Raw genomic sequence first — 24480 nt, forward strand, 5'->3', positions numbered from 1 at the left:
GCTTAAGCCACAGGCATCAAGCCAGACTTCTGGTTTTTAACAAAAGCAAAAGTTCCATAGATTTTTAAAAATCTCTTTTATCTGTAGTTCCTGAAGATAATAGAAAAAAAAATCTAAAAATAGCAACTCTTCCTAGTTAAATGCTTTGCATTATTTTAACAGACATACAGCAAACTCCTAAAACCTGACATCATATAGGTACCAAAATTCAATTCCTGTCAAGAATATAGCCCAAATTTTAAACTTTTTCACTTAAAATAAGAAGACCTCCCTATTCTGTTTCATATGTTCTAAATAAATTTTGATAGATATTATAGAACATTAGCAATAAAAGATGATTATTTTAACCATCTCAAAATTCTGCAAAAATAATTTGTCCTTTCTACTGGGCTAATGAACTATTAGTCTTTAGTTAGTATTAAATATAAACTTAACAAAAATTAAGATATAACTTATATATCACATCAAACATAATATGAAAGTGAAAACTGACCAACATAAAAATGAGTATTTCTAAATAAACAATGTCACAACCAAAATAATATTTTAACAAATGACAAACTGGAAAAAGGCATCCATTAAATCAGTAAAACATAAATTACTATTTCTAAGTACTGAATTATCTGAAGATGAAAACAAAAAATCAGAAATTGCTTCACCTGCATAATACATGCAGACAAGGTTGGAAGATTCTGAAAAATATCTTAGAATCACATAACTGTTATTCTGTTTCCAAAGATCTTGGGGAAAAAAACTTCAGGAATATAATGTATACATTAGAAAAAAAAAGCAAAGCCTACATTGTAATACAAGATAACCATGCCTGAAGTCCAGGCATGCTGGCTCATGCCTGTAATCCTAGAACTCTGGGAGGCTGAGGCGGAAGGAATGCTTGAGATGAGACCAGCTGAGCAAGAGTGAGACCCCATCGCTACTCAAAATAGAAAAATTGGCCCAGTATTGTGGCAAGCACCTGTAGTCCCAGCTGTCCAGGAGGCTGAAACAGGAGAATAATTTAAACCTAGGAGTTTGAGGTTGCTGTGAGCTAGGCTGTCTCTACACATTCTAGTATGGGGCAACAGAGTGAGACTCCATCTCAAGGAGGAAAAAAAAAGTATAAAGCAAAAATTAATTTTTTTCTAATGTCCTAAAGTATAACCCCCCCCCAAATATAATACATTTCCATAATCTTTTAAAGGACCTAATACTTAAATGAGTAGTCCCAGCTACTCAGGAGGCCGAGTATGAATGAATATGGTTAAGATAACCATATTCATTCTAACATACTATATACACAATGGCAAGACTATTGCTGAGAACCAGGTAAATTTAAGAGAGCTAGAACCATTCATTCAACTAGTACAAGTTCCTTGAGACAGGGTCTAGGTCTTACTTCATTTTGCTTTCTACACTTACTCAGTACCTAGTACTTTGTAGGCACATGATAGTTGAATAGGTGAAAAAAAAAAAAAAAGAGGAAAGTACATGACAATATACAAGTATTATTTTGTAGAAGTTCTAGAATTATACATGCTAGGAAACTTTCTGGTATAGTTAACAATCCATTTTAATACCTAAATGCAAAACATACCTCAATTTGCATCTTCAGATGTGTCTTGAAGTTTGACAACAGAGTAAGAAATATAGAAAGAGAAAGCTCAAAAACCTCTGGAACAGAAGAGACTCCATTTTTTGAGAGTGCAACACAAAGATACTGCTTAATAGCATTAATAAACATCTCATTTGTCCTGAAAACAGGCCCTGCATTCTGCAGAATGGACAGAAGTAACTGCAATGAAAGAATCTTGGATCGTAACTCGTGAGACCTAAAATGATAAGAAGGCACAGTATGTGGACCAGTTTAGCATTATGGTAATAAGTTACTTCATAGACATTTCCTGATATCATCACATAATATAACAAACTTTTTAAATAGGGAGGAACAGAAAACACCAACTCTACAACATAAAAAATAAAGTATAATACTCAAATAACTTAGCCACTAGCAATAGGTAGGTACCCATGGGGTACTTTATGATGTTTTCTTATATTATATAATTGCACAGACTTTTTAAATGGAAAAAAAATCATTCACAAATATTTAACATCAACCTTTGTTCCACTGAAATAAAAAAAAATATGAAGATTTATGCCTTGATTCTTTCACAGCCATGCTTTTATTCAGAAATTATCATGAACTACTCAGATTGTTTCAAACTTAGTACATATGAATTCCAATATATTTTTCCCTGGTTATGCTACTCAAAAATCCTAGACAAAGTAAAATATTTTGATTGCATTAACAAGTAATCATGGCTCAGTGCTTGTAGCTCAATGGGTAGGGTAACTGGGGCTGGCAGGTTTGAACCTGGGGCCTGATCAACAACAATGACAACTACAACAAAAAAATAGCTAGGCAGGTGCCTGTAGTCCCAGTTACTTGGGAGGCTGAGGCAAGAGAGTCACTTAAGTCCAAGAGTTGGAGGTTGCTGTGAGCTGTGACGCAACAGCACTCTACCCAGGGCGACTTAGTGAGACTCTGTCTCAAAAAAAAAAAAAAAAAAAAAAAAAAAGAACAAAACAAGTTATCACACTACTTCAAGCTTACTTTGTCAGTAATCATTTAAAAATTTTTCTTTTTCAAAATAAGCATAGAGGCTTAGAACATTTAAAAATTATCTTTTAATACTTTTGTAATAAAAAGATGAAAAACTAATTTCTGGCTTAAAATTTATAATTCTATTTCTGATCAATATAATTAATCAATTAATTATTGATTAATTACTGTGCCATGCTACTGATTGATCACTAGCTAGCATTTTCATTATTTGCTTTTGCAAATATTTTTGTTCCCTTTGAAATTGATGTTGTAAGCCTAGAAGACTAAGGACACTGATCCCAGGCAACATTTCAAATGTAGGACACACAAAAACACTCTAGCAGTTAGTTCATTTATTTAAAAAAAACTTAAAAAAACTATATTCAGTCACATTTACACACTTCGGTTAACTTAATTGCTCTTGATTTCCACCTTAAAGTTTTATGGTTATAGTAAGTGTCAAGAAATTCAAGGAGCTACATAAATTTGACAAAGAATATTTAATTTCATAGAAATGGATTTCACAAAAAAATTACTTTCTTTGAAATAAAATAGTTAATATTATTATTGTGATCACAGACATGTTTCCAAGATGTATATTCCTCTGTATCTAAAATTACGTGCAGCAAATATGTAATTATAAAAAATAAAAATGCTTAGATAAATCATGTTACAAACAGTGTAGGGTGAAGACTTAGAATAGCTATAGGAAAATATGGTGTGAGTCAAGTACCTCCTCTCCTATTCTAGCTTTCCAAGGCTTACAAACTAGTCCATTCTTCCAGTCTAGCTCACATTTATCACCTTTTCCACTCAACTCCTATAGTGATTAAATACTGCATCTTATCATTCTCTAAGGTAAGTTTTATCACATTTTATTTTTGTATCCCCAGCATTTAACAAAATACCTTATACATTGCATGTGCTCAAAAAAATTAAGACATTAATTTTACATTTAACCTTGTATTAAAGGCATTAATGAATGTAAACTCATATTAAAGGCATTAATGAATGTAACCATGTACAAGGCATTAATGAAAAAATGATCAAATAATTGATTGTCATATGACAATTAATTATACTTTTGATAGGCAAAAGAGGCTAGAAATTTCAGGTCTGCAGTTTTTCACGGGGTAGTTTCAAATTCTGATTCAGGTTTAATGAGTATGTCCTGCTTCGTAATTTTAGTAAGCCCATAAAATAAAAAGAGAAAGACGAAAATTACATAACTACAAAAGTTCATCAATTTTTTGGCAAAAAATCATTCAACACAGAAAATGATACATTCTCTTTTGGAAAAATAACAATTCCCAAGGGTGAAAAATTTCAGTTTGCATTTCAAATTGTTTAAAATCCTGATGGTCAAGTCAAGGTCTTCAAACATAATTTACTAATATTTGGCTAAACCCCACTAAGTAAGGGGATTATTAATTTACACATTTCTCACAAGAATCTATTGTCGGGCTAGGCAGGTGGCTCATGCCTATAATCCTAGCACTTTGGGAGGCTGAGGTAGGAGGATCACTTGAAACCAGGAGACCAGCCTGAGCAACATAGCCAGTCACCATCTCTACAAAAAAAGCTGTAATAAATAATTAGTGGCCAGGTGCCATGGCTCATGTCTATAGTCCTAACATTCTGGGAAGCCAAGTTGGGAGGATCTCTTGGGTTCAAGGAGCTTGAGACCCAAATAAGCAAGAATTAGACCCTGTCTCCACTAAAAATAGAAAAATTAGCTAGATGTGGTGGGCGCCTGTAGTCCCAGCTACTCAGGAGGCCGAGGCAAGAAGATCACTTGAACCCAGGAGTTTGTGGTTGCTGTGAGCTAGGCTGATGCCACAACACAGTAGCCGAGGCAACAGAGACTCTGCCCCACCCCCACAGGCCTCTCCACCACCTCCTAATAAAAATTAGCCAGGCTTGGTGGCACAAGCCTGTAGTCCCAGTTGCTAGGGAGGCTGAGGTGCCTGGGCCTAAGAGTTTGCCAATGCACTATAGCCGTTTGACAGAGACCTTATATAAAAAAAAAAAAAAGGATCCTTTGTAATATTAAAGACTGCAACTTTTCAAAACCTGATTGGGGCTAATGAACATGTACCACCCCAACAGTACTCCTTGAAATTCATATTTTCGTTGTGTGTGCCTTTTTCATTACATTTTTTAAAAATTATTTTCTTTCTGTTTCTAGCATTTTTTCTTTTCTTTTTTTTTTTATGAGACAAAGTCTCACTTTGTCACCCTTGGTAGAGTGTCATGGCATCATAGCTCAAAGCAACCTCCAACTCTCAGGCTCAAGCGATTCTCTTGCCTCAGCCTCTCAAGTAGCTGGGACTACAGTTAACCACTACAAAACCCAGCTATTTTTTTTTTTTTTTCCCAGAGACAGGGTCTTCCTCTTGCTCAGGCTGGTCTCGAACCTGTAAGCTAAGGGCAATCCACCTGCCTCAGCCTCCCAGAGCGCTAGGATTAAAGGCATGAGCCACCGTGCCCAGCCAGTTTCTAGCATTTTTCAAACCACATTTTTTACATTTGATTTGGGAAAACTAAACATGTGAGGCTTTTAAAGCCAATAACATTTTTAAAACATGGCAAAAAAAAAAAAAAGGCCTTAAGTAATAATACCAAATTCTTAAGGTATTTATTTATTAAACTTGGTCTTCACCAGTTCAGAATAACATGAAAATTGTCAGTTTTTGAATTAGAAAGTTATTTTCCCCTCCTAATAATAAAGTGAAATCTTTATATATTCTTTTTCCCTCTTTTCTGTGACAGAGTTTTGCTGTTGCCTAGCGAGGTGATATAATCACAGATCACTACAGCCTCTAATATTTGAACTCAAAGCGAGCCTCTTGACCCAGCCTCCCCACTAGCTAGGACTATAGACATGTACCACCATGCCCAGCTAATTTTTAAAACAATAGTTTTGTAGAAATGGGTTCTCACTATGCTGTCCAAGTCGGTCTCAAACTTTTGGCTTCAAGTGGTCTTCCCACCTCAGCTTCCCAAAGCTCTGGGATTACACATGTGAGCCATCACATCCAGCCTAAAATATACATTCTTATAAAGTATACAAGGCATAATCAAGTTTATGTTATAATACAACTTTAACTCTTTTTCTGTAGTGTTTATATTTTCAAAACACAGAAGAACCAATAAATTACATTTCTAACATTCAGGATTTGGGTATAAAAGGATTTTATGATTTTAGGCTTGGGCTTAAAAGATGTTTTTCCCTGAACTAGTTACAATGTGACAAAAATAAAACAAAACTATAGAAAATATAACAAATGTTACTAAAATTTTTATAGTAATTCTCTCTAGTCTTCTTAATTGAAACACTGAAATACTCCATAGACTTTTTTTCTTAAGTGAAGTCGTGTTGCTTACATTTCACCCATGTCAATATCCCTTTCTTAAAGTTACTCACATTTTCTCTAAAATTTCTTTCTCTAGAAAGTTCTCCTAAAAATATCATGCTGTAAAACATTAAGCTACAATAAGAGGGAGGCAGACCACTCTTATAAAACTCCCAAACTCAGTCCAAGCAGTAATTAATTACATTTGAAGAAAAAGACATATGACCATTTATGACTCAGAAAAATGGTACTTCCCTAGATTTTAAATTAATACATTTAATGCAAATTAGATAAATAACTCCTATCTCAAAGTATTTCCTGCTACCTACAGAGAAAGATAATCACCCTCAGGCATTCTGGCAGAACTTGATGAATATGTACTATCATTCATTATAACTTTCAAAATTTATTTCCTTTACATTTTAGTACCTTTAACATGGCAGTTTTCAGAAGTCCAGCATGAATATGGGAAACAGAGTTATATTAGCTCCATAGGTACTTACAATACAGAAATAAGAAGTCATCTATTCATTCATTCAATATTTATTAATCACCTACTATGTACCAGGTTCTATTCTATAATGTTGTCATACCCTTTAGGAAACAGTGTAAGGTAACTATGCTAGCAGTTTTAGAACTTACTGCTTTTCAATACTTTCATATTTTTAAGTAAAATACACAACCAATAAAAAAAAAATTTGAAGGTTCTATAGGACACGAAGAACAAAAGACAGTCTAAATAGCATTTTAACACAGTAAGTTAGTTTCAAGCCTCTATTTGTCAGGCAAAACAGCTAATGACTTACTTTGGATCTGGTGGTCCATCTGACAGTGGTTTCATGGATAGTTTACATAATGACCTGAATACTAGAAAGGCATCCTTTTGCAAAATATGGGAAAACTTAGCACCAGGTGAAGGTCCTGAAGAATTTCCAGATTCCTAAACAAGTTAATATACCATGAAAATAAAGACATTTAAAAAAAAAAGGAAAATAAAGACATTTGCCAGTGTAAAATCATTTCAGCCTTCTAATGTATTTTATTCAATTCACTAACAGGTGTGGTTTCCCCCAACTATTGGACAGGAAACAGATGAGAAATTTGCCACTTTGTTTTTTCTTTACTCTGACATGTCATGACCAAACCCCATAACAAACACCTTAAAAAATAGATTTTTAAAATCTTCCTCATTTATCACCAACCCCCGTCCCCACAAAAATATCTGACAAGATACCTATCTCCAAAGCCCAAATTATGCTTTCTACTACCTGTCATTGGCTATTTTATGGTTTTGCCCTATTTTACATTACTCTAGGAAGACACGGGCAGGGCCATGTTTAAAAGTTGTTAACTACTAATCTATTCCAAAACTATTTTAGATTTCAGATTTTTTTAGAGTATTAGAATATTTACATTATACCTACTGAGCATCCCCAATCTAAAAACCAAAGTCTAAAATGCTCCAATGAGCATTTCTTTTGAGCATGGCCTTTGAGGATCATGTTGGCAGTCAATAAGTTTTAGATTTGGAGCATTTTAGATTTAGGAGTAGGAATGCTTAGCCTATACTAGAATTACCCTGTGAAAATGTGTAACTATGTTCTTTGTTAAGGTAATTTCAATTGGGGCGGGGGGGGGGGGATAAAGATGTGAATATAGATGAGTCATATCTTAGAATTTAAAAGGTAGCTATCAAAATATGAAGGGAATAAAGTGCTGTAATTTGTATCAGTGAGGAAAACCCCAAAAGTTTCTTATTGCCCCAAACTAAAATCAGTCAGCATCATCATGACAAGGTGTTGGTGGCCTATAAATTTGTAAGATTAACAGCTCCCTCACCCATTTGTACCTGAGTATCATTGGAAGAGACTGACAATCTGTCATCAGGTAAGGATGGTGTATATGCAACAGAAATTGGTGTTCCTGGAATTCCATTTGCTTGAGTATTTTCACTGTCACTACCATCCTCTATAGTTCCAATGTTGCCATGTGCACTTGGATTTATAGTAGACCCTTCTCCCATATCTAAAACGGTAAGAATTAAAAAACATTCAAATATATTCAACTTAACTGAAGTATATTTAAAAAGCAGAGAGTATTTAAAATGCAACAGTGGCAGAAAAGCAATGTGAAGTAAAATATGTATTGGCACCATTTAAAGGTTAGCCTACTTACTAGTAAGTATGTACTTGGCATACTTCCAAATATGATCCTTAAAGTTGCTCTGGCGATGAAACATACTTAGCTGATAAAAGGCTAACCGGGATGTGCCAAAACAGAAGCTTACTTTTTAGTCTATATTAGAGTCTACTAAACTGTGTTCTGATGAATGCTAATGTCTTGAAATGTTGAAAGATATTCCTTGAACAAAGATCCATTGTCAAACCAGTTTAGAAAATAAGGTTTCTTTTCTATAGCCTTTAACAAGTTGCTACTATGCGCTAAGTATAGTGTTCCAAAATTACTTTACCATGAGCCCCCTTCCCTTTTTTAGATACCTATTTGTTAGTATCTCTAATAACGCATCTTCTTTGGAACACAGCTAAGAAAATGATGGCATATACCACTATTTTTCATGTCACTCTGAATAATCATTCTTACAATTATAAAGAGAAACATAAAAGCAAGCACCCATGTATTCAATACTAATTTGAAACTAGCAGATGAACACAAGAGAAAAACAAATTCAGGAAGGGAGCTTGGTAAGGTCCCACTTGATGGGTACGAGGCACACCTTCTGAGTGAAGGACTAAACTACAACTCAGATGTTACCTAAACAATTGTAAAAAAACATAACCTAATCATATGTACCCTTATATAAATTCATATAATAGAATTATTATTAATAATTGTAATTATTAATGTAATTAATGTAGACTTCACATCCACTGGAATGACCATTATTTATAAAACTGATATTACCAGATAATCTGGAAAACACAAATTAAGAACCATAATGAGCTATCACCCCACGCCTGCTAGTGTTAGAGTAAGAGACTAGGAGACAGGCTGAGATCAGATGAGGGGCTTAAAGATTGTGCAGGTGTTAATTAATAGCAGCTAACTAGAGGGGCTGATAACTCCAGGCAAGAACCAGCTTCTACCAGCTTGTCAGCTATCTCTGCCACCTTACACAAACTTTGGCTAATTATATTATCATTTATACTGCAGTTTCAAAATTTCTCTGCCCTTGAGATTGCCATGGCAATTCTGAAACAATCATATGAAGTATAAAAAGGGAGGGAACCCAATTCTAGAAATTACTACCCAAATTCTTAGTAAAATCCAACCCCTTGGCCTTGAATGTTCCTCCTCTCAATTAGTAACAATACAAAATATTTAAAACCACTTCCTTTCAGTGCAGCTTCTATTTTCAAGACTGCCTGCTTGCTTCACTGAGACTGTTCTTTCACTTTCAGTGAAGATTTTCCTTGCTTGGTTTATGTAGAACATCCCAAAATTCTTTTCGAACACCAAGAACTTGGAAAAAAACTCCACTTGGAGGCCAGTAACATTAGATAGCAATTATCAGAAAGACAAAAAATGACAAGTACTGCCAAGGATATGGAGAAAAGGGTATCCTGGTATACTGTTGCAGGGAATATAAATTTGTACAGCCATTTTGGAAAACAGTGTGGAGATTTCTCAAAAATTAAAAAAATAGAACTACCATAAGATCTAGCAATTGCACTTCTGTGTACACATCCAAAAGAAATAAAATCACTATATCAAAGAAATATATATACCCACATGTTCACTGCAGCACTATTCATAATAACCAAGATACGGAATCAACCTAAGAGTGCATCAACAAATGAATAAAGAAAATCTGGTGTATGCTTACACATACAATGAAATACTATTAAGCCTTTTAAAAGAAGGAAATTCCGTAATTTGAGAAAATATGGATGAACCCGGAGTACATTAAGTGAAATAAGCCACGCACAGAAAAACAAATACCATGTGATCTCACATAGATGTAGTGGGAAAAAGTGACAGAAATAGAGTAAAATGGTAGTTACCAGAGGCAGAGGGGTGGGTGGGTGGGTAGGTGGGGAGACTGGTAAGATGTTAACCGAAAGACACTAAATTTTAGTTAAATATAGGAAAAATAAGTTCAAGATATCTACTGTACATCACGGTGACTATATATTGAATATATTGTATATTTGAAAGAATATATTGTATATTTGAAAATTTATACTAAGAGTATTTTGAGTATTCTCATCATAAAAAAGTGGTAAATATGTGAGGTCATCCATATGTTAAACAGCTTGATTTAGCCATTCTAGTGTATACATGGGTCTAATCATTGTACACCATAAATATATACAATTTTTACTTGCCAAAATTAAAATACATAAATTTTTTCTTTTTAAACCCAGAACATAACAAGTGTTGGCCAGATGTGAAGACACTGGAATCCGTGTGTACTGAGGAAATGATGAAACTCTGTGGAGAACAACATGGCAATTCCTAAAAAGTTGAGCATACAGTTACCATATGGTCCAATAATCCCACATCTGAGTGTATATATATGTGTCCAAAAGAACTAAAAATGAAGATTCAAACAGATACTTGCACACCCATAGTCATAGCAGCATTATTCACAATAGCCAAAGGGTGGAAACAACCCAAGTGCCCACCAATCTGGATGAATGGATAAACAAAGTGTGGCATATACTTACAATGGAATATTATTCAGCCATAAAAAGGAAATTCTGACACATGCTAGAACATAAACAGATCTTGAGGACAATATGCTAATTGAAATAAGCCAGATGCAAAAGGACATGTAGTATGTGATTCTACTTATATAAGGTACGAAGAAGAGTCAAGTCATAGAAACCAAAATCAGAATGGTGGTCGGCCGGGCTAGAGGCAGGGGGATGAGGACTGGGTGTTAATGGGTATGAAGTTTCTGTTTGGGATGATAAAGTAGTTCTGGAGATGGGTGGTGGTAATGGTTGCACAACATTATGAATATACTTAATACTGCTGAATTAAATCATACATTTTCAAATACTTAAGCTAATGAATTATATGTTATATATATCAAAAGAGAGAGAAACAAACAACTTCTGGTAGAAAAAACACAGATAATGAAAACAATACCAAGTTCCAGTACTACTCTAGGTGTAATGAAACTATCCTTTCATGCTACCTACTGAAAGAGGTTAGCATGAGGAAACATTCTACACGGTAAGGAACACAGATTCTGGCATATAAAAGACCTGCATTTCAACCACGTCTCACCATTTAGCTGAGTATGTTATTTCATCTTTCCTGTTTCTTCATCGGCAGCAGAGACAATAAGTTCTATGAGGAATCACCAGAACACACACACACCATACACCTAAAGAATATAACTTGCATTTAATAAATGGTAGCTATTACTAATCTTGGTATTAATCGATAACATGCCTCAAACTTCTGATTGATTCAAGTAAATATGAAAGAAGTAGAAGCAGGAGCCGCGCTGTGACCACGATCAGCTCCTGCCTGGACCTCCATAAGAGCGGCACTGCCCAGACCTCCTAAGAACTGCGCTGCAACCACAATGGGCACCTGCCCGATTAAGAGTTACGCACGAACTCCAGACCTGCGACTGGCGCTCGCCGGGCATCCGCACGCCCTGACCAGGAACTGCGGGACCCGTGCAACCTCGCATCCCCCGTCCTATACCCTCCCTGCCTCCACACTGGCCTGCTTGTCTGGCGAGGGACTCTGGTAGCCGCGTGCCCTCTGGAGCCCTCCCTGCCTTTGCCCGGACCCCTTCTCCTGGCCAGAGACTGCTGGAGCCTTGGGCTCTCTGTGCCAAAGTCACTGGGCACCAGGCACTCCCAGAACCGTGTGCACTACCACCCCCCCGCCCTGTTACTGGATCTGGGTGTGTCACACTCTGGAGCTGCTTCCACAAGCAGAACTCCCTGTCCAGGGCAGCCCCAGAGGAACTACACAGGGTAACTCCCTACAAAGATCCAGCAACAATAGAGTGATTCCGCTGGAGTCTCATCTTCGAGAAACACCTCCCCAACTCTGAGGACGGCCACAGGCAATGGTGAAAAACAATTATGAGGCGAAATAAACAGAAAAACTCTGGCAATATGAATAATCAGAGTAGATAAACTCCCACTAAGATCAATGGGGCAGACACAGTACAAGATCCCATGCACAAACAAATAGCTGAGATGTCAAAAATCGAATTTAGAATATGGATAGTAAATAAGATAGAATTACAATTCCAAGCAGTAACCCAAAAGATACCTCAAGAATTCAACGAATTCAAAGACCAAATGACCAAAGATTTTGACACATTGAGACAAGAAGTTACAGCCCTCAAACATCTGAGAAACACAGTAGAATCCCTCAGTAACAGAATGGAGCAAGCAGAAGAAAGGATTTCTGACATTGAAGACAAAGCTTTCGAATGCTCCCAACTCTCAAAGAGGAAGAGAAATAGAGGGCAAAAACAGATCACTCTCTCAGAAAGCTCTGGGATAATTTGAAGAAAATCAATATTCATCTTATAGTGATCCCCGAAAGCGACAAAGTAGCTTCACAAGGCACAGAGTCTCTTCTCCATGAGATTATGAAGGAGAACTTTCCAGACATGCCAAGAGATTCTGAAATTCAGATAGCAAACAGTTTCAGAACTCCAGCACAACTCAACCCGAATAAGACATCTCCCAGACACATCATAGTCAATTTCACTAAAGTTAATATGAAGGAGAAAATTCTGAAAGCAGCCAGACGAAAGAAAACCATCACCTACAAGGGCAAGAATATTACAATAACTGCAGATCTCTCTGCTGAAACCTTTCAAGCTAGAAGAGGATGGTTATTGACTTTTAATCTCCTAAAACAAAATAACTTTCAACCCAGGATCCTGTACCCAGCTAAACTGAGTTTCATTTATGACAGAGAAATTAAATACTTTAACAACATTCACATGTTGCAGAAATTTGCCATAACTAAACCAGCTCTCCAGGATATTCTCAGACCTATCCTTCATAAAGACCAGCGTAACCCTCCACCACAAAAGTAAACCCACCCAGAAAATTTTGATCAAATTCCAACTTCCACAGTCGCAAAAGGATTAAAAATGTCCACCGGACTCTCGAAAGGCTTATCAATATTCTCAATTAAAGTGAACAGTTTAAACTGTCCTCCAGGTTGGCTGACTGGATACAAAAACTCAAGCCAGATATCTGCTGCATACAAGAATCTCATCTTACATTAAAAGACAAATTTAGACTCAAGGTGAAGGGATGGTCATCTATACTCCAGGCAAATGGAAAGCAGAAAAAAGTAGGTGCTGCAATCCTATTCGCAGATGCAATAGGCTTTAAACCAACCGAAATAAGGAAGGATAAGGATGGACACTTCATATTTGTTAAAGGTAATACTCAATATGATGAGATTTCAATTATTAATATTTATGCACCCAACCAGAATGCACCTCAATTTATAAGAGAAACTCTAACAGACATGAGCAACTTGATTTCCTCCAGTTCCATAGTAGTTGGAGATTTTAACACCCCTTTAGCAGTCCTGGATAGATCCTCCAAAAAGAAGCTAAGCAAAGAAATTTTAGATTTAAACTTAACCATTCAACATCTGGACTTAACAGACATCTATAGAACATTTCATCCCAAAAAAACTGAATACACATTCTTCTCATCAGCCCACAGAACATACTCCAAAATCGACCACATCCTAGGCCACAAATCTAACCTCAACAAATTTTAAAAAATAGAAATTATTCCCTGTACCTTCTCAGACCATCATGGAATAAAAGTTGAACTCAATAACAACAGGAATCTGCATACCCATACAAAAACATGGAAGCTAAACAACCTTATACTGAAGGATAGATGGTTATAGATGAGATTAAGAAGGAAATCACCAAATTTTTGGAACAAAACAACAATCAAGACACGAATTATCAGAACCTCTGAGATACTGCAAAGGCAGTCCTAAGAGGGAAATTTATAGCACTGCAAGCCTTCCTCCAGAAAACGGAAAGAGAGGAAGTTCATAACTTAATGGGACATCTCAAGCAACTGGAGAAGGAAGAACACTCCAACCCCAAACCCAGCAGAAGAAAAGAAATAACCAAAATCAGAGCAGAGAGGAGGGAGACAAGATGGCGGACTGAAGCCAGCTTTCTACAGAGGCTCCCGTCCAGAAGGAGAGTTAAGGGACAGGAATTTAGTAGGTGTCCTGGTGGACTTGAGCCTCACCAAGAGAGAAGGTTGAAGAACGTACATCAACACCGCTGAGGCAAGCTGTGATCACAAGGACGCAAACAAAAGGTACAAAATCCACCACCAGGTGGATGGGAGTCCCCCTCCCCCATGAGACTGGCTCAAGAGCCCCACAATTGAACAAGCGGGCAGAAATTAAAGGCCCTCCCACTACACTCCAGGGAGAGACCTTCTAAAAACTGGACCTACCTCCCCTACTGGGGTGCCGTGGCGTTCTCCTGCCAGATATAGGGCTGAATAAAACTGGGGGAATCCTTTGCTGGCAACCCTGAATCCCCGGCGCTCCCCTCCCGCCCACTGAGGTCTGGAGGCCTGTCCCCCAGGAATTCGGATCCTTGGGTGATTTCTCAAGGGGAGTGGACAGTCCCCGAGTTGCGACTGGTCAGCATTGACTCTGAGGCGCGCGAGTGAGGAGAGGGCACCGGGCTGAAGGGGAGTCACGCCTTGGCAGCACTTCCCTGCGGTGCAGTGCACCAACCCTCCCCGGGCAACATTATGGGGCACAAGACTGAATAAGACTCTAGCTTCCCCGCTGAGAGCTGAGAGCCCCTACTCTCACTCGGGGTCTGAGGGCCTATCCCCCCGGAGTTCGGATCCTTGGGTGATTTCTCAAGGGGAGTGCACAGTGCCTGAGCTGCGTCAGGTCAGCGCTTACTCTGGGACATGTGAGCGAGGAGAGGGCACTCTGCTGAGGGGAAATCAAGCCTTGGCGGCACTTCCCTGCGCTGCAGTGCAGGAGCCCTCCCCGGGCCGTAGTGTTGCGTAAAACTGAATGAAACTCTAGCTTCCCCACCCCCACTCCCAATCGGGGTCTGGGGGCCCATCCCCCAACAGTTCTGATTCTTAGGGTATATCTTGAGGTGTGGACCCAGCACAAACTGCGGCTGCTCAGTGCTGACTCTGGGGTGCGGGACAGAGGAGAAAAGGGTCGCCTGAGTGCCCACACCAGAGCAGCAGTTCCCTGGAGGTAGATCAACAGCCGTTTTTTCTTTAACGGCAGAACGCTCACTTCTGGATATTCTGAGGCCACACCCCCTGTCTCCCTGGGCAACCAGAGGAGGCCACCGGGTGACAGGGCTCACAAACCCGGGAAGCTTCCAGGGCGGGGCCGACCCAGAGAGGTGTTCAAACGCAAATCTCCAGCAGCAAAGACGTTTGAACTCAAAACAGCCCGTCTTCTGTAGGCGATTTCGACAGGAACAGAGACAGAACCTCGCAAAGTTGTCTGTTCTGTTCTGTTCTGTTCGCAGCATCCATCAGGGACGGGGCTAAGCCTGAGTGAACACCTCCTTCCCATCACCTGCATCAAACACTCAAAGATGTCAGGCCCCATCTCCTCCTGCTAGATAGCGGCAGTCTGCGGGGGCCAGGCAGACTTCCTTGTGATTCAGGCAGGTGCAAACCCCTGGAGTGTCTGTTCACTGCAGGCAATTGGGTTAGCCATCTGCAGAGATACCAGTGACTGGGTCCGATGGAGGGGCAAAGTGGGGAAGGAGACGTCAACCTTCCCAGACTGCTCTGTTTGCTGGGTGGCGCCTCATGACTCCACGCTGCACTGGGGTGAGCCGTGTCAGAGGAGTCACCAGGCCCCTGTGATCCAGTTCCCAGAGACCTCTTTAACTCTCCCACCCGAGACAAGTGCCGATTGAGACAGCGGATTTGGACCTTTTGAACTGGGCTAATAGACTGAGGACTTTTCAGGCGGTGCCCTGGGTGTGCGATTGTAGGAAGGTTTGATTCTCCTTTTCCAACTGGGGCCAGAGGTGGGCGGGTGGGGTGACTTAATTGCTGATTTTTCCACACAGCTGAGACTTCAAGCCAGAGTAGAAGTTGCAATAGGATCGAACAGAAACCAGCTGAAAGCAAGACAGAACCACGTTGCTCCACCACACCAGACAGGGCCCCAGTTTCTCAGGCCACAACACTGTACGGGCCCTCGATAAAACCCCAGGGGAAAAACCAAAGGGAGTACAATAACCATGGGGCGGAATCAGCGGAAAAACTCTGGTAACATGAATAACCAGAATAGATCACACCCCCCAAGAAAAGATACGGCAGATATGATTGAAGATCCCATTCATAAACAACTGCCTGAAATGTCAGAAATCGAATTCAGAATTTGGATTGCAGACAAGATTAATAAAATGGAATTAGGAATTCGAGGAGAAATTCAAAAATTGTCTCAAGAATTTAATGAATTTAAAGACAAAACCACCAAAGACTTAGACACACTGAAGCAAGATCTTACAGCCCTCAAAGATATGAAAAATACAGTAGAATCCCTCAGTAACAGAATGGAGCAAGCAGAAGAAAGGATTTCTGACATTGAAGATAAAGTCTTCGAACGCTCCCAATCTCTCAAAGAGGAAGAGAAATGGAGAGCAAAAACGGATCACTCACTCAGAGAACTCTCAGATAATTCGAAAAAAAGCAACATAAGGATTATAGGAATTTCTGAGAAGGATGAAGTCGCCTCCAAGGGCACAGAGGCCCTTCTGCATGAAATTATGAAAGAAAATTTTCCAGACATGCCTAGAGAATCTGATATTCAGATAGCAGACAGCTTCAGAACGCCAGCACGATTCAACCCCAATAAGTCATCCCCCAGACATATCATAATTAGCTTCACTAAAGTTAACATGAAAGAGAAGATTCTCAAAGCAGCCCGGCGAAAGAAAACTATAACGTACAAAGGTAAGAATGTTAGAATAACTGCAGATCTCTCTGCTGAAACTTTTCAAGCCAGGAGAGGTTGGTCATCAACTTTTAATCTCCTAAAGCAAAAAAACTTTCAACCCAGGATCTTGTATCCAGCTAAACTGAGTTTCATCTATGATGGAGAAATTAAATACTTCAGTGACATTCATATGTTGAAAAAATTTGCCATAAGTAAACCAGCTCTTCAGGATGTTCTCAGACCTATCCTCCACAATGACCAACCCAATCCTATACCACAAAAGTAAACTCACTCAGAAACTTCGGATCAAACTCCAACTTCCACACAGGCAAAAGGATTAAAAATGTCCACTGGACCTTTGAAAAACTCGATACCCAAAATTCCACCAGACTTATCAATACTCTCCATCAATGTGAATGGCTTAAACTGTCCTCTAAAGAGACATAGGTTAGCTGACTGGATACAAAAACTCAAGCCAGATATTTGTTGTATACAAGAGTCACATCTCAACTTAAAAGACAAATACAGACTCAGGGTGAAAGGATGGTCATCCATATTTCAGGCAAATGGTAATCAGAAAAAAGCAGGTGTTGCAATTTTATTTGCAGATACAGTAGGCTTTAAACCATCAAAAGTAAGGAAGGACAAGAATGGTCACTTCATATTTGTTAAGGGTAATACTCAATATGATGAGATCTCAATTATTAATATCTATGCACCCAACCAGAATGCACCTCAATTTATAAGAGAAACTCTAACAGACATGAGCAACTTGATTTCCTCCAGCTCCATAATCGTCGGAGATTTCAACACTCCCTTGGCAGTGTTGGATCGATCCTCCAGAAAGAAGCTGAGCAAAGAAATCTTAGATTTAAACCTAACCATCCAATATTTAGATTTAGCAGACATCTACAGAACATTTCATCCCAACAAAACTGAATACACATACTTCTCATCAGCCCACAGAACTTACTCCAAAATTGACCACATTTTAGGTCACAAGTCTAACCTCAGTAAATTTAAAGGAATAGAAATTATTCCATGCATCTTCTCGGACCATCATGGAATAAAACTTGAATTGAGTAACAACACGAATCTGCATACCCATACAAAAACATGGAAGTTAAATAACCTTATGCTGAATGATAGCTGGGTCAGAGATGAGATTAAGAAAGAAATTGCCAATTTTTTGGAACAAAACGACAATGAAGACACAAACTATCAGAACCTCTGGGACACTGCAAAGGCAGTTCTAAGAGGGAAATTTATAGCACTGCAAGCCTTCCTCAAGAGAACGGAAAGAGAGGAAGTTAACAACTTAATGGGACATCTCACGCAACTGGAAAAGGAAGAACATTCCAACCCCAAACCCAGTAGAAGAAAAGAAATAACCAAAATTAGAGCAGAATTAAATGAAATTGAAAACAAAAGAATAATACAACAGATCAATAAATCAAAAAGCTGGTTTTTTGAAAAGGTCAATAAAATAGATAAACCTCTGGCCAACCTAATCAGGAAAAAAAGAGTAAAATCTCTAATATCATCAATCAGAAACGACAAAGACAAAATAACCACAGACTCATCAGAAATCCAAAAAATCCTTAATGAATATTACAAGAAACTTTATTCTCAGAAATATGAAAATCTGAAGGAAATAGACCGATACTTAGAAGCGCGCCACCTTCCAAGACTTAACCAGAATCAAGTGGAAATGTTGAATAGACCCATATCAAGTTCAGAAATAGCATCAACTATACAAAACCTCCCTAAAAAGAAAAGCCCGGGACCAGATGGTTTCACGTCAGAATTCTACCAAACATTTAAAGAGGAATTAGTACCTGTATTACTCAACCTGTTCCAAAATGTAGAAAAAGAAGGAAGACTACCCAACACGTTCTATGAAGCAAACATCACCTTGATCCCCAAACCAGGAAAAGACCCAACAAGAAAAGAAAATTATAGACCAATATCACTAATGAATATAGATGCAAAAATATTCAACAAGATCCTAACAAACAGAATCCAGCAACACATCAAACAAATTATATATCATGACCAAGTTGGTTTTATCCCAGGGTCTCAAGGCTGGTTCAATATACGTAAATCTATAAATGTAATTCAGCACATAAACAAATTAAAAAACAAAGACCATATGATTCTCTCAATTGATGCAGAAAAAGCTTTTGATAATATCCAGCATCCCTTCATGATCAGAACACTCAAGAAAATTGGTCTAGAAGGGACTTTTCTTAAACTGATAGAGGCTATCTACAGCAAACCCACAGCCAATATCATATTGAATGGAGTTAAATTGGAATCATTTCCACTCAGATCAGGAACCAGACAAGGCTGCCCATTGTCTCCATTGCTTTTCAACATTGTAATGGAAGTTTTAGCCACCGCAATTAGGGAAGAAAAGGCGATCAAGGGTATCCATATAGGGTCAGAAGAGATCAAACTCTCGCTCTTCGCAGATGATATGATTGTGTATCTGGAAAACACTAGGGACTCTACTACAAAACTCCTAGAAGTGATCAAGGAATACAGCAGCGTCTCAGGTTACAAAATCAACATTCATAAATCGGTAGCCTTTATATACACCAACAACAGTCAAATTGAAAAAGCAGTTAAGGACTCTATCCCATTCACAGTAGTGCCAAAGAAGATGAAATATTTGGGAATTTACCTAACAAAAGACGTGAAAGATCTCTATAAAGAGAACTATGAAACTCTAAGAAAAGAAATAGCTGAAAATGTTAACAAATGGAAAAACATACCATGCTCATGGCTGGGAAGAATCAACATTATCAAAATGTCCATACTACCCAAAGCAATATATAATTTCAACGCACTCCCTATTAAAGCTCCACTGTCATATTTTAAAGATTTTGAAAAAACATTACTTCGTTTTATATGGAATCAGAAAAAACCTCGAATAGCCAAGACATTACTCAGAAATAAAAACAAAACAGGAGGAATCACACTACCAGACCTCAGACTTTACTACAAATCGATAGTGATCAAAACAGCATGGTATTGGCACAAAAACAGAGAAGTAGATATCTGGAACAGAATAGAGAACCAAGAGATGAATCCAGCTACTTACCGTTATTTGATTTTTGACAAGCCAATTAGAAACATTCAGTGGGGAAAAGATTCCCTATTTAACAAATGGTGCTGGGTGAACTGGCTGGCAACCTGCAGAAGACTGAAATTGGACCCACACCTTTCACCATTAACTAAGATAGACTCTCATTGGATTAAAGATTTAAACTTAAAACATGAAACCATAAAAATACTAGAGGAGAATGCAGGGAAAACCCTTGAAGAAATTGGTCTGGGTGAGTATTTCATGAGGAGAACCCCCCGGGCAATTGAAGCAGCTTCAAAAATACACTACTGGGACTTGATCAAACTAAAAAGCTTCTGCACAGCTAAGAACACAGTAAGCAGAGCCAGCAGACAGCCCTCAGAATGGGAGAAGATATTTGCAGAGTATATCTCTGACAAAGGTTTAATAACCAGAATCCACAGAGAACTCAAACGCATCAGCAAGAAAAAAACAAGGGATCCCATCGCAGGCTGGGCAAGGGATTTGAAGAGAAACTTCTCTGAAGAAGACAGGCACAAGGCCTTCAGACATATGAAAAAATGCTCATCATCTTTAATCATCAGAGAAATGCAAATCAAAACTACTTTGAGATATCATCTAACTCCAATGAGACTAGCCTATATCACAAAATCTCAAGACCAGAGATGTTGGCGTGGATGCGGAGAAAAGGGAACACTTCTGCACTGCTGGTGGGAATGCAAATTAATACATTCCTTTTGGAAAGCTATATGGAGAACACTCAGAGATCTAAAAATAGATCTGCCATTCAATCCTGTAATTCCTCTGCTGGGCATATACCCAGAAGACCAAAAATCACAACATAACAAAGATATTTGTACCAGAATGTTTATTGCAGCCCAATTCATAATTGCTAGGTCATGGAAAAAGCCCAAGTGCCCATCGATCCACGAATGGATTAATAAATTGTGGTATATGTATACCATGGAATACTATGCAGCCTTAAAGAAAGATGGAGACTTTACCTCTTTCATGTTTACATGGATGGAGCTGGAACATATTCTTCTTAGTAAAGTATCCCAAGAATGGAAGAAAAAGTACCCAATGTACACAGCCCTACTATGAAACTAATTTGGGACTCTCACATGAAAGCTATAACCCAGCTACAACTTAACAATAGGGGGAAGTGGGAAGGGGGGGTTGGGTAGAGGGAGGGGGATCGGTGGGATCACACCTGTGGTGCATCTTACAGGGGTATTTGCGAAACTTGGTAAATGTAGAATGTAAATGTTTTGGCACAGTAACTGAGATAACGCCAGAAAGGCTATGTTAACCACTGTGATAAAAATGTGTCAAATGGTTTATGAAGCGAGTGTATGATGCCCCATGATCATATCAATGTATACAGTTTATGATTTAATAATAAAAAAAAAATCAGAGCAGAATTAAATGAAATTGAAAACAAAAGAATTATACAACAGATCAATAAATCCAAAAGTTGGTTTTTGAAAAGATAATAAAGTAGATAAACTTTTGGCCAATCTAACCAGGAAAAAAAGAGTAAAATCTCTACTTTCATCAATCAGAAATGGTAACAGTGAAATTACAATAGACCCCTCAGAAATTAAAAAAATCCTTAACAAATGCTACAAGAAACTCTACTCTCAGAAATATGAAAATCTGAAAGAAATCGACCAATACCTGAAGTACGCCACCTACCAAGACTTAGCCAGAATGAAGTGGAAATGTTGAACAGGCCTATATCAAGTTCTGAAATAGCATCAACTATACAAAATCTCTATAAAAAGAAAAGCCCAGGACCAGATGGCTTTAAGTCAGAATTCTACCAAACCTTTAAAGAAGAACTAGTACCTATATTACTAAACCTCTTCCAAAATGTAGAAAAAGAAGGAATATTACCCAACACATTCTATGAAGCAAACATCACCTTGATCCCCAAACCAGGGAAAGACCCAACAAGAAAAGAAAATTATAGACCAATATCACTAATGAATATAGATGCTAAAATACTCAATAAGATCCTAACAAACAGAATCAAACAACACATCAAAAAAATTACACACCACAACCAAGTAGGATTTATCCCAGGGTCTCAAGGCTGGTTCAATATACCTAAATCTATAAATGTAATTCAGCACATAAACAAACTAAAAAATAAAGAGCATATGATTCTTTCAATTGATGCAGAAAAAGCTTTTGATAATATCTAGCATCCCCTCATGATCAGAACACTTAAGAAAATTGGTATAGAAGGGACATTTCTTAAACTAATAGAGGCCATTTACAGCAAACCCACAGCCAATATCAAACTGAATGGAGTTAAATTGAAATCATTTCCACTTAGATCAGGAACCAGGCAAGGTTGCCCATTGTCTCCATTGCTCTTTAACATTGTAATGGAAGTTTTAGCCATTGCAATTAGGGAAGAAAAGGTGCTCAAGGGTATCCACATAGGGTCAGAAGAGATCAAACTTTCACTCTTCACAGATGATATGATCGTATATCTGGAAAACACCAGGGATTCTACTACAAAACTTTTAGAAGTGATCAAGGAATACAGCCATGTCTCAGACTACAAAATCAACACCCATAAATCTGTAGCCTTTATATATACCAACAATAACCAAGCCGGAAAAACAGTCCAGGACTCTATTCCTTTCACAGTAGTGCCAAAGAAGATGAAATATTTGGGAGTATACCTAACAAAGGACGTGAAAGATCTCTACAAAGAGAACTATGAAACTTTAAGAAAAGAAATAGCTGAAGATGTTAACAAATGGAAAAACATACCATGCTCATGTCTGGGAAGAATCAACTTTGTTAAAATGTCCATACTACCCAAAGCAATGTATAATTTTTTTTTTTCTTTGTGGATTCATTGAGGGTACAATAAGCCAGGTTGCAATGTATAATTTTAATGCAATTCCTATTAAAGCTCCATTGTCATATTTTAAAGATCTTGAAAAAAGAATACTTCATTTTATATGGAATCAGAAAAAACCTCAAATAGCCAAAACTTTACTCAGCAATAAAAACAAAGCAGGAGGAATCACGCTACCAGACCCGAGACTGTACTATAAATCGATAGTGATCAAAACAGCATGGTACTGGCACAAAAACAGAGAAGTAGATGTCTGGAACAGAATAGAGAACCAAGAGATGGATCCAGCTACTTACCGTTATTTGATCTTTGACAAGCCAATTAAAAACATTCAGGGGGGAAAAGATTCCCTATTTAACAAATGGTGCTAGGTGAACTGGCTGGCAACCTGTAGAAGATTGAAACTGGACCCACACCTTTCACCATTAACTAAGATAGACTCTCACTGAATAAAAGATTTAAACTTAAGATATGAAACTATAAAAATACTTGAAGATAGTGCAGGGAAAACACTTGAAGGAATCAGCCTGGGTGACTATTTTATGAGGAGGACTCCCCAGGCAATTGAAGCAGTATCAAAAATACATTACTGGGACCTGATCAAACTAAAAAGCTTCTGCACAGCCAAGAACATAGTAATTAAAGCAAGCAGACAGCCCTCAGAATGGGAGAAAATATTTGAATTTATACCTCTGATAAAGGTTTAATAACCAAAATCCATAGAGAACTCAAACAAGAAAAGAACAAGTGATCCCATCTCAGGGTGGGCAAGGGACTTGAAGAGAAACTTCTCTAAAGAAGGAAGACGCACGATCTACAAACACATGAAAAAAAAGTTCATCATCCTTAATCATCAGAGAAATGCAAAGCAAAACTACTTTGAGAGATCACCTAACCCCAGTAAGAGTAGCCCACATAATAAAATCCCAAAACCAGAGATGTTGGCGTGGATGTGGAGGAAAGGGCACACTTCTACGCTGCTGGTGGGAATGCACACTAATACATTTCTTCTGGCAGGATGTTTGGAGAATACTTAGGGACCTAAAAATAGACCTGCCATTGGATCCTATAATTCCTTTACTAGGTTTATACCCAGAAGACCAAAAATCACAATATAACAAAGACATCTGTACCAGAATGTTTATTGCAGCCCAATTAACAATTGCTAAGTCATGGAAGAAGCCCAAGTGCCCATCGACCCACGAGTGGACTAGCAAATTGTGGTACATGTATACCATGGAATATTATGCAGCCTTAAAGAAAGATGCAGACTTTACCTCTTTCATGTTTACATGGATGGAGCTGGAACATATTCTTCTTAGCATAGTATCTCAGGAATAGAAGAAAAAGTATCCAATGTACTCAGCCCTACTATGAAGCTAATTTATAGCTTTCACTTGAAGGCTATAACCCAACTATCGCTCAAGAATATGGGGAAAGGGCCAAGGAAGGGGAAGAGAGGGGGGAGGTTAGGGCAGAGGGCCACACCTACGGGGCATCTTAGAATGGGTATAGGCGAAACTTACTACTAAATGCAGAATACAAATGTCTACATACAATAACTAAGAAAATGCCATGAAGGCTATGTTGAACAGTTTGATGAGAA

General features: G+C 38.1%; 1 protein-coding gene across 1 annotated transcript in view; it reads right to left on the minus strand.

The window, feature by feature from the left end:
* ARFGEF1 (ADP ribosylation factor guanine nucleotide exchange factor 1) overlaps positions 1–24480 on the minus strand; it is a 167863-nt gene that overhangs the window by 78009 nt on the left and 65374 nt on the right. Inside the window, exons 8-10 of the mRNA XM_053559499.1 lie at positions 7805–7980; positions 6762–6895; positions 1592–1826 (exon numbers count right to left, since the gene is read on the minus strand). Coding sequence (XP_053415474.1) covers positions 1592–1826; positions 6762–6895; positions 7805–7980 — 545 coding nt within the window. The remainder of the gene's footprint in view (positions 1–1591; positions 1827–6761; positions 6896–7804; positions 7981–24480) is intronic.

This window comes from Nycticebus coucang, chromosome 13, assembly GCF_027406575.1.
Source record: "Nycticebus coucang isolate mNycCou1 chromosome 13, mNycCou1.pri, whole genome shotgun sequence".
Taxonomy (NCBI): domain Eukaryota; kingdom Metazoa; phylum Chordata; class Mammalia; order Primates; family Lorisidae; genus Nycticebus; species Nycticebus coucang.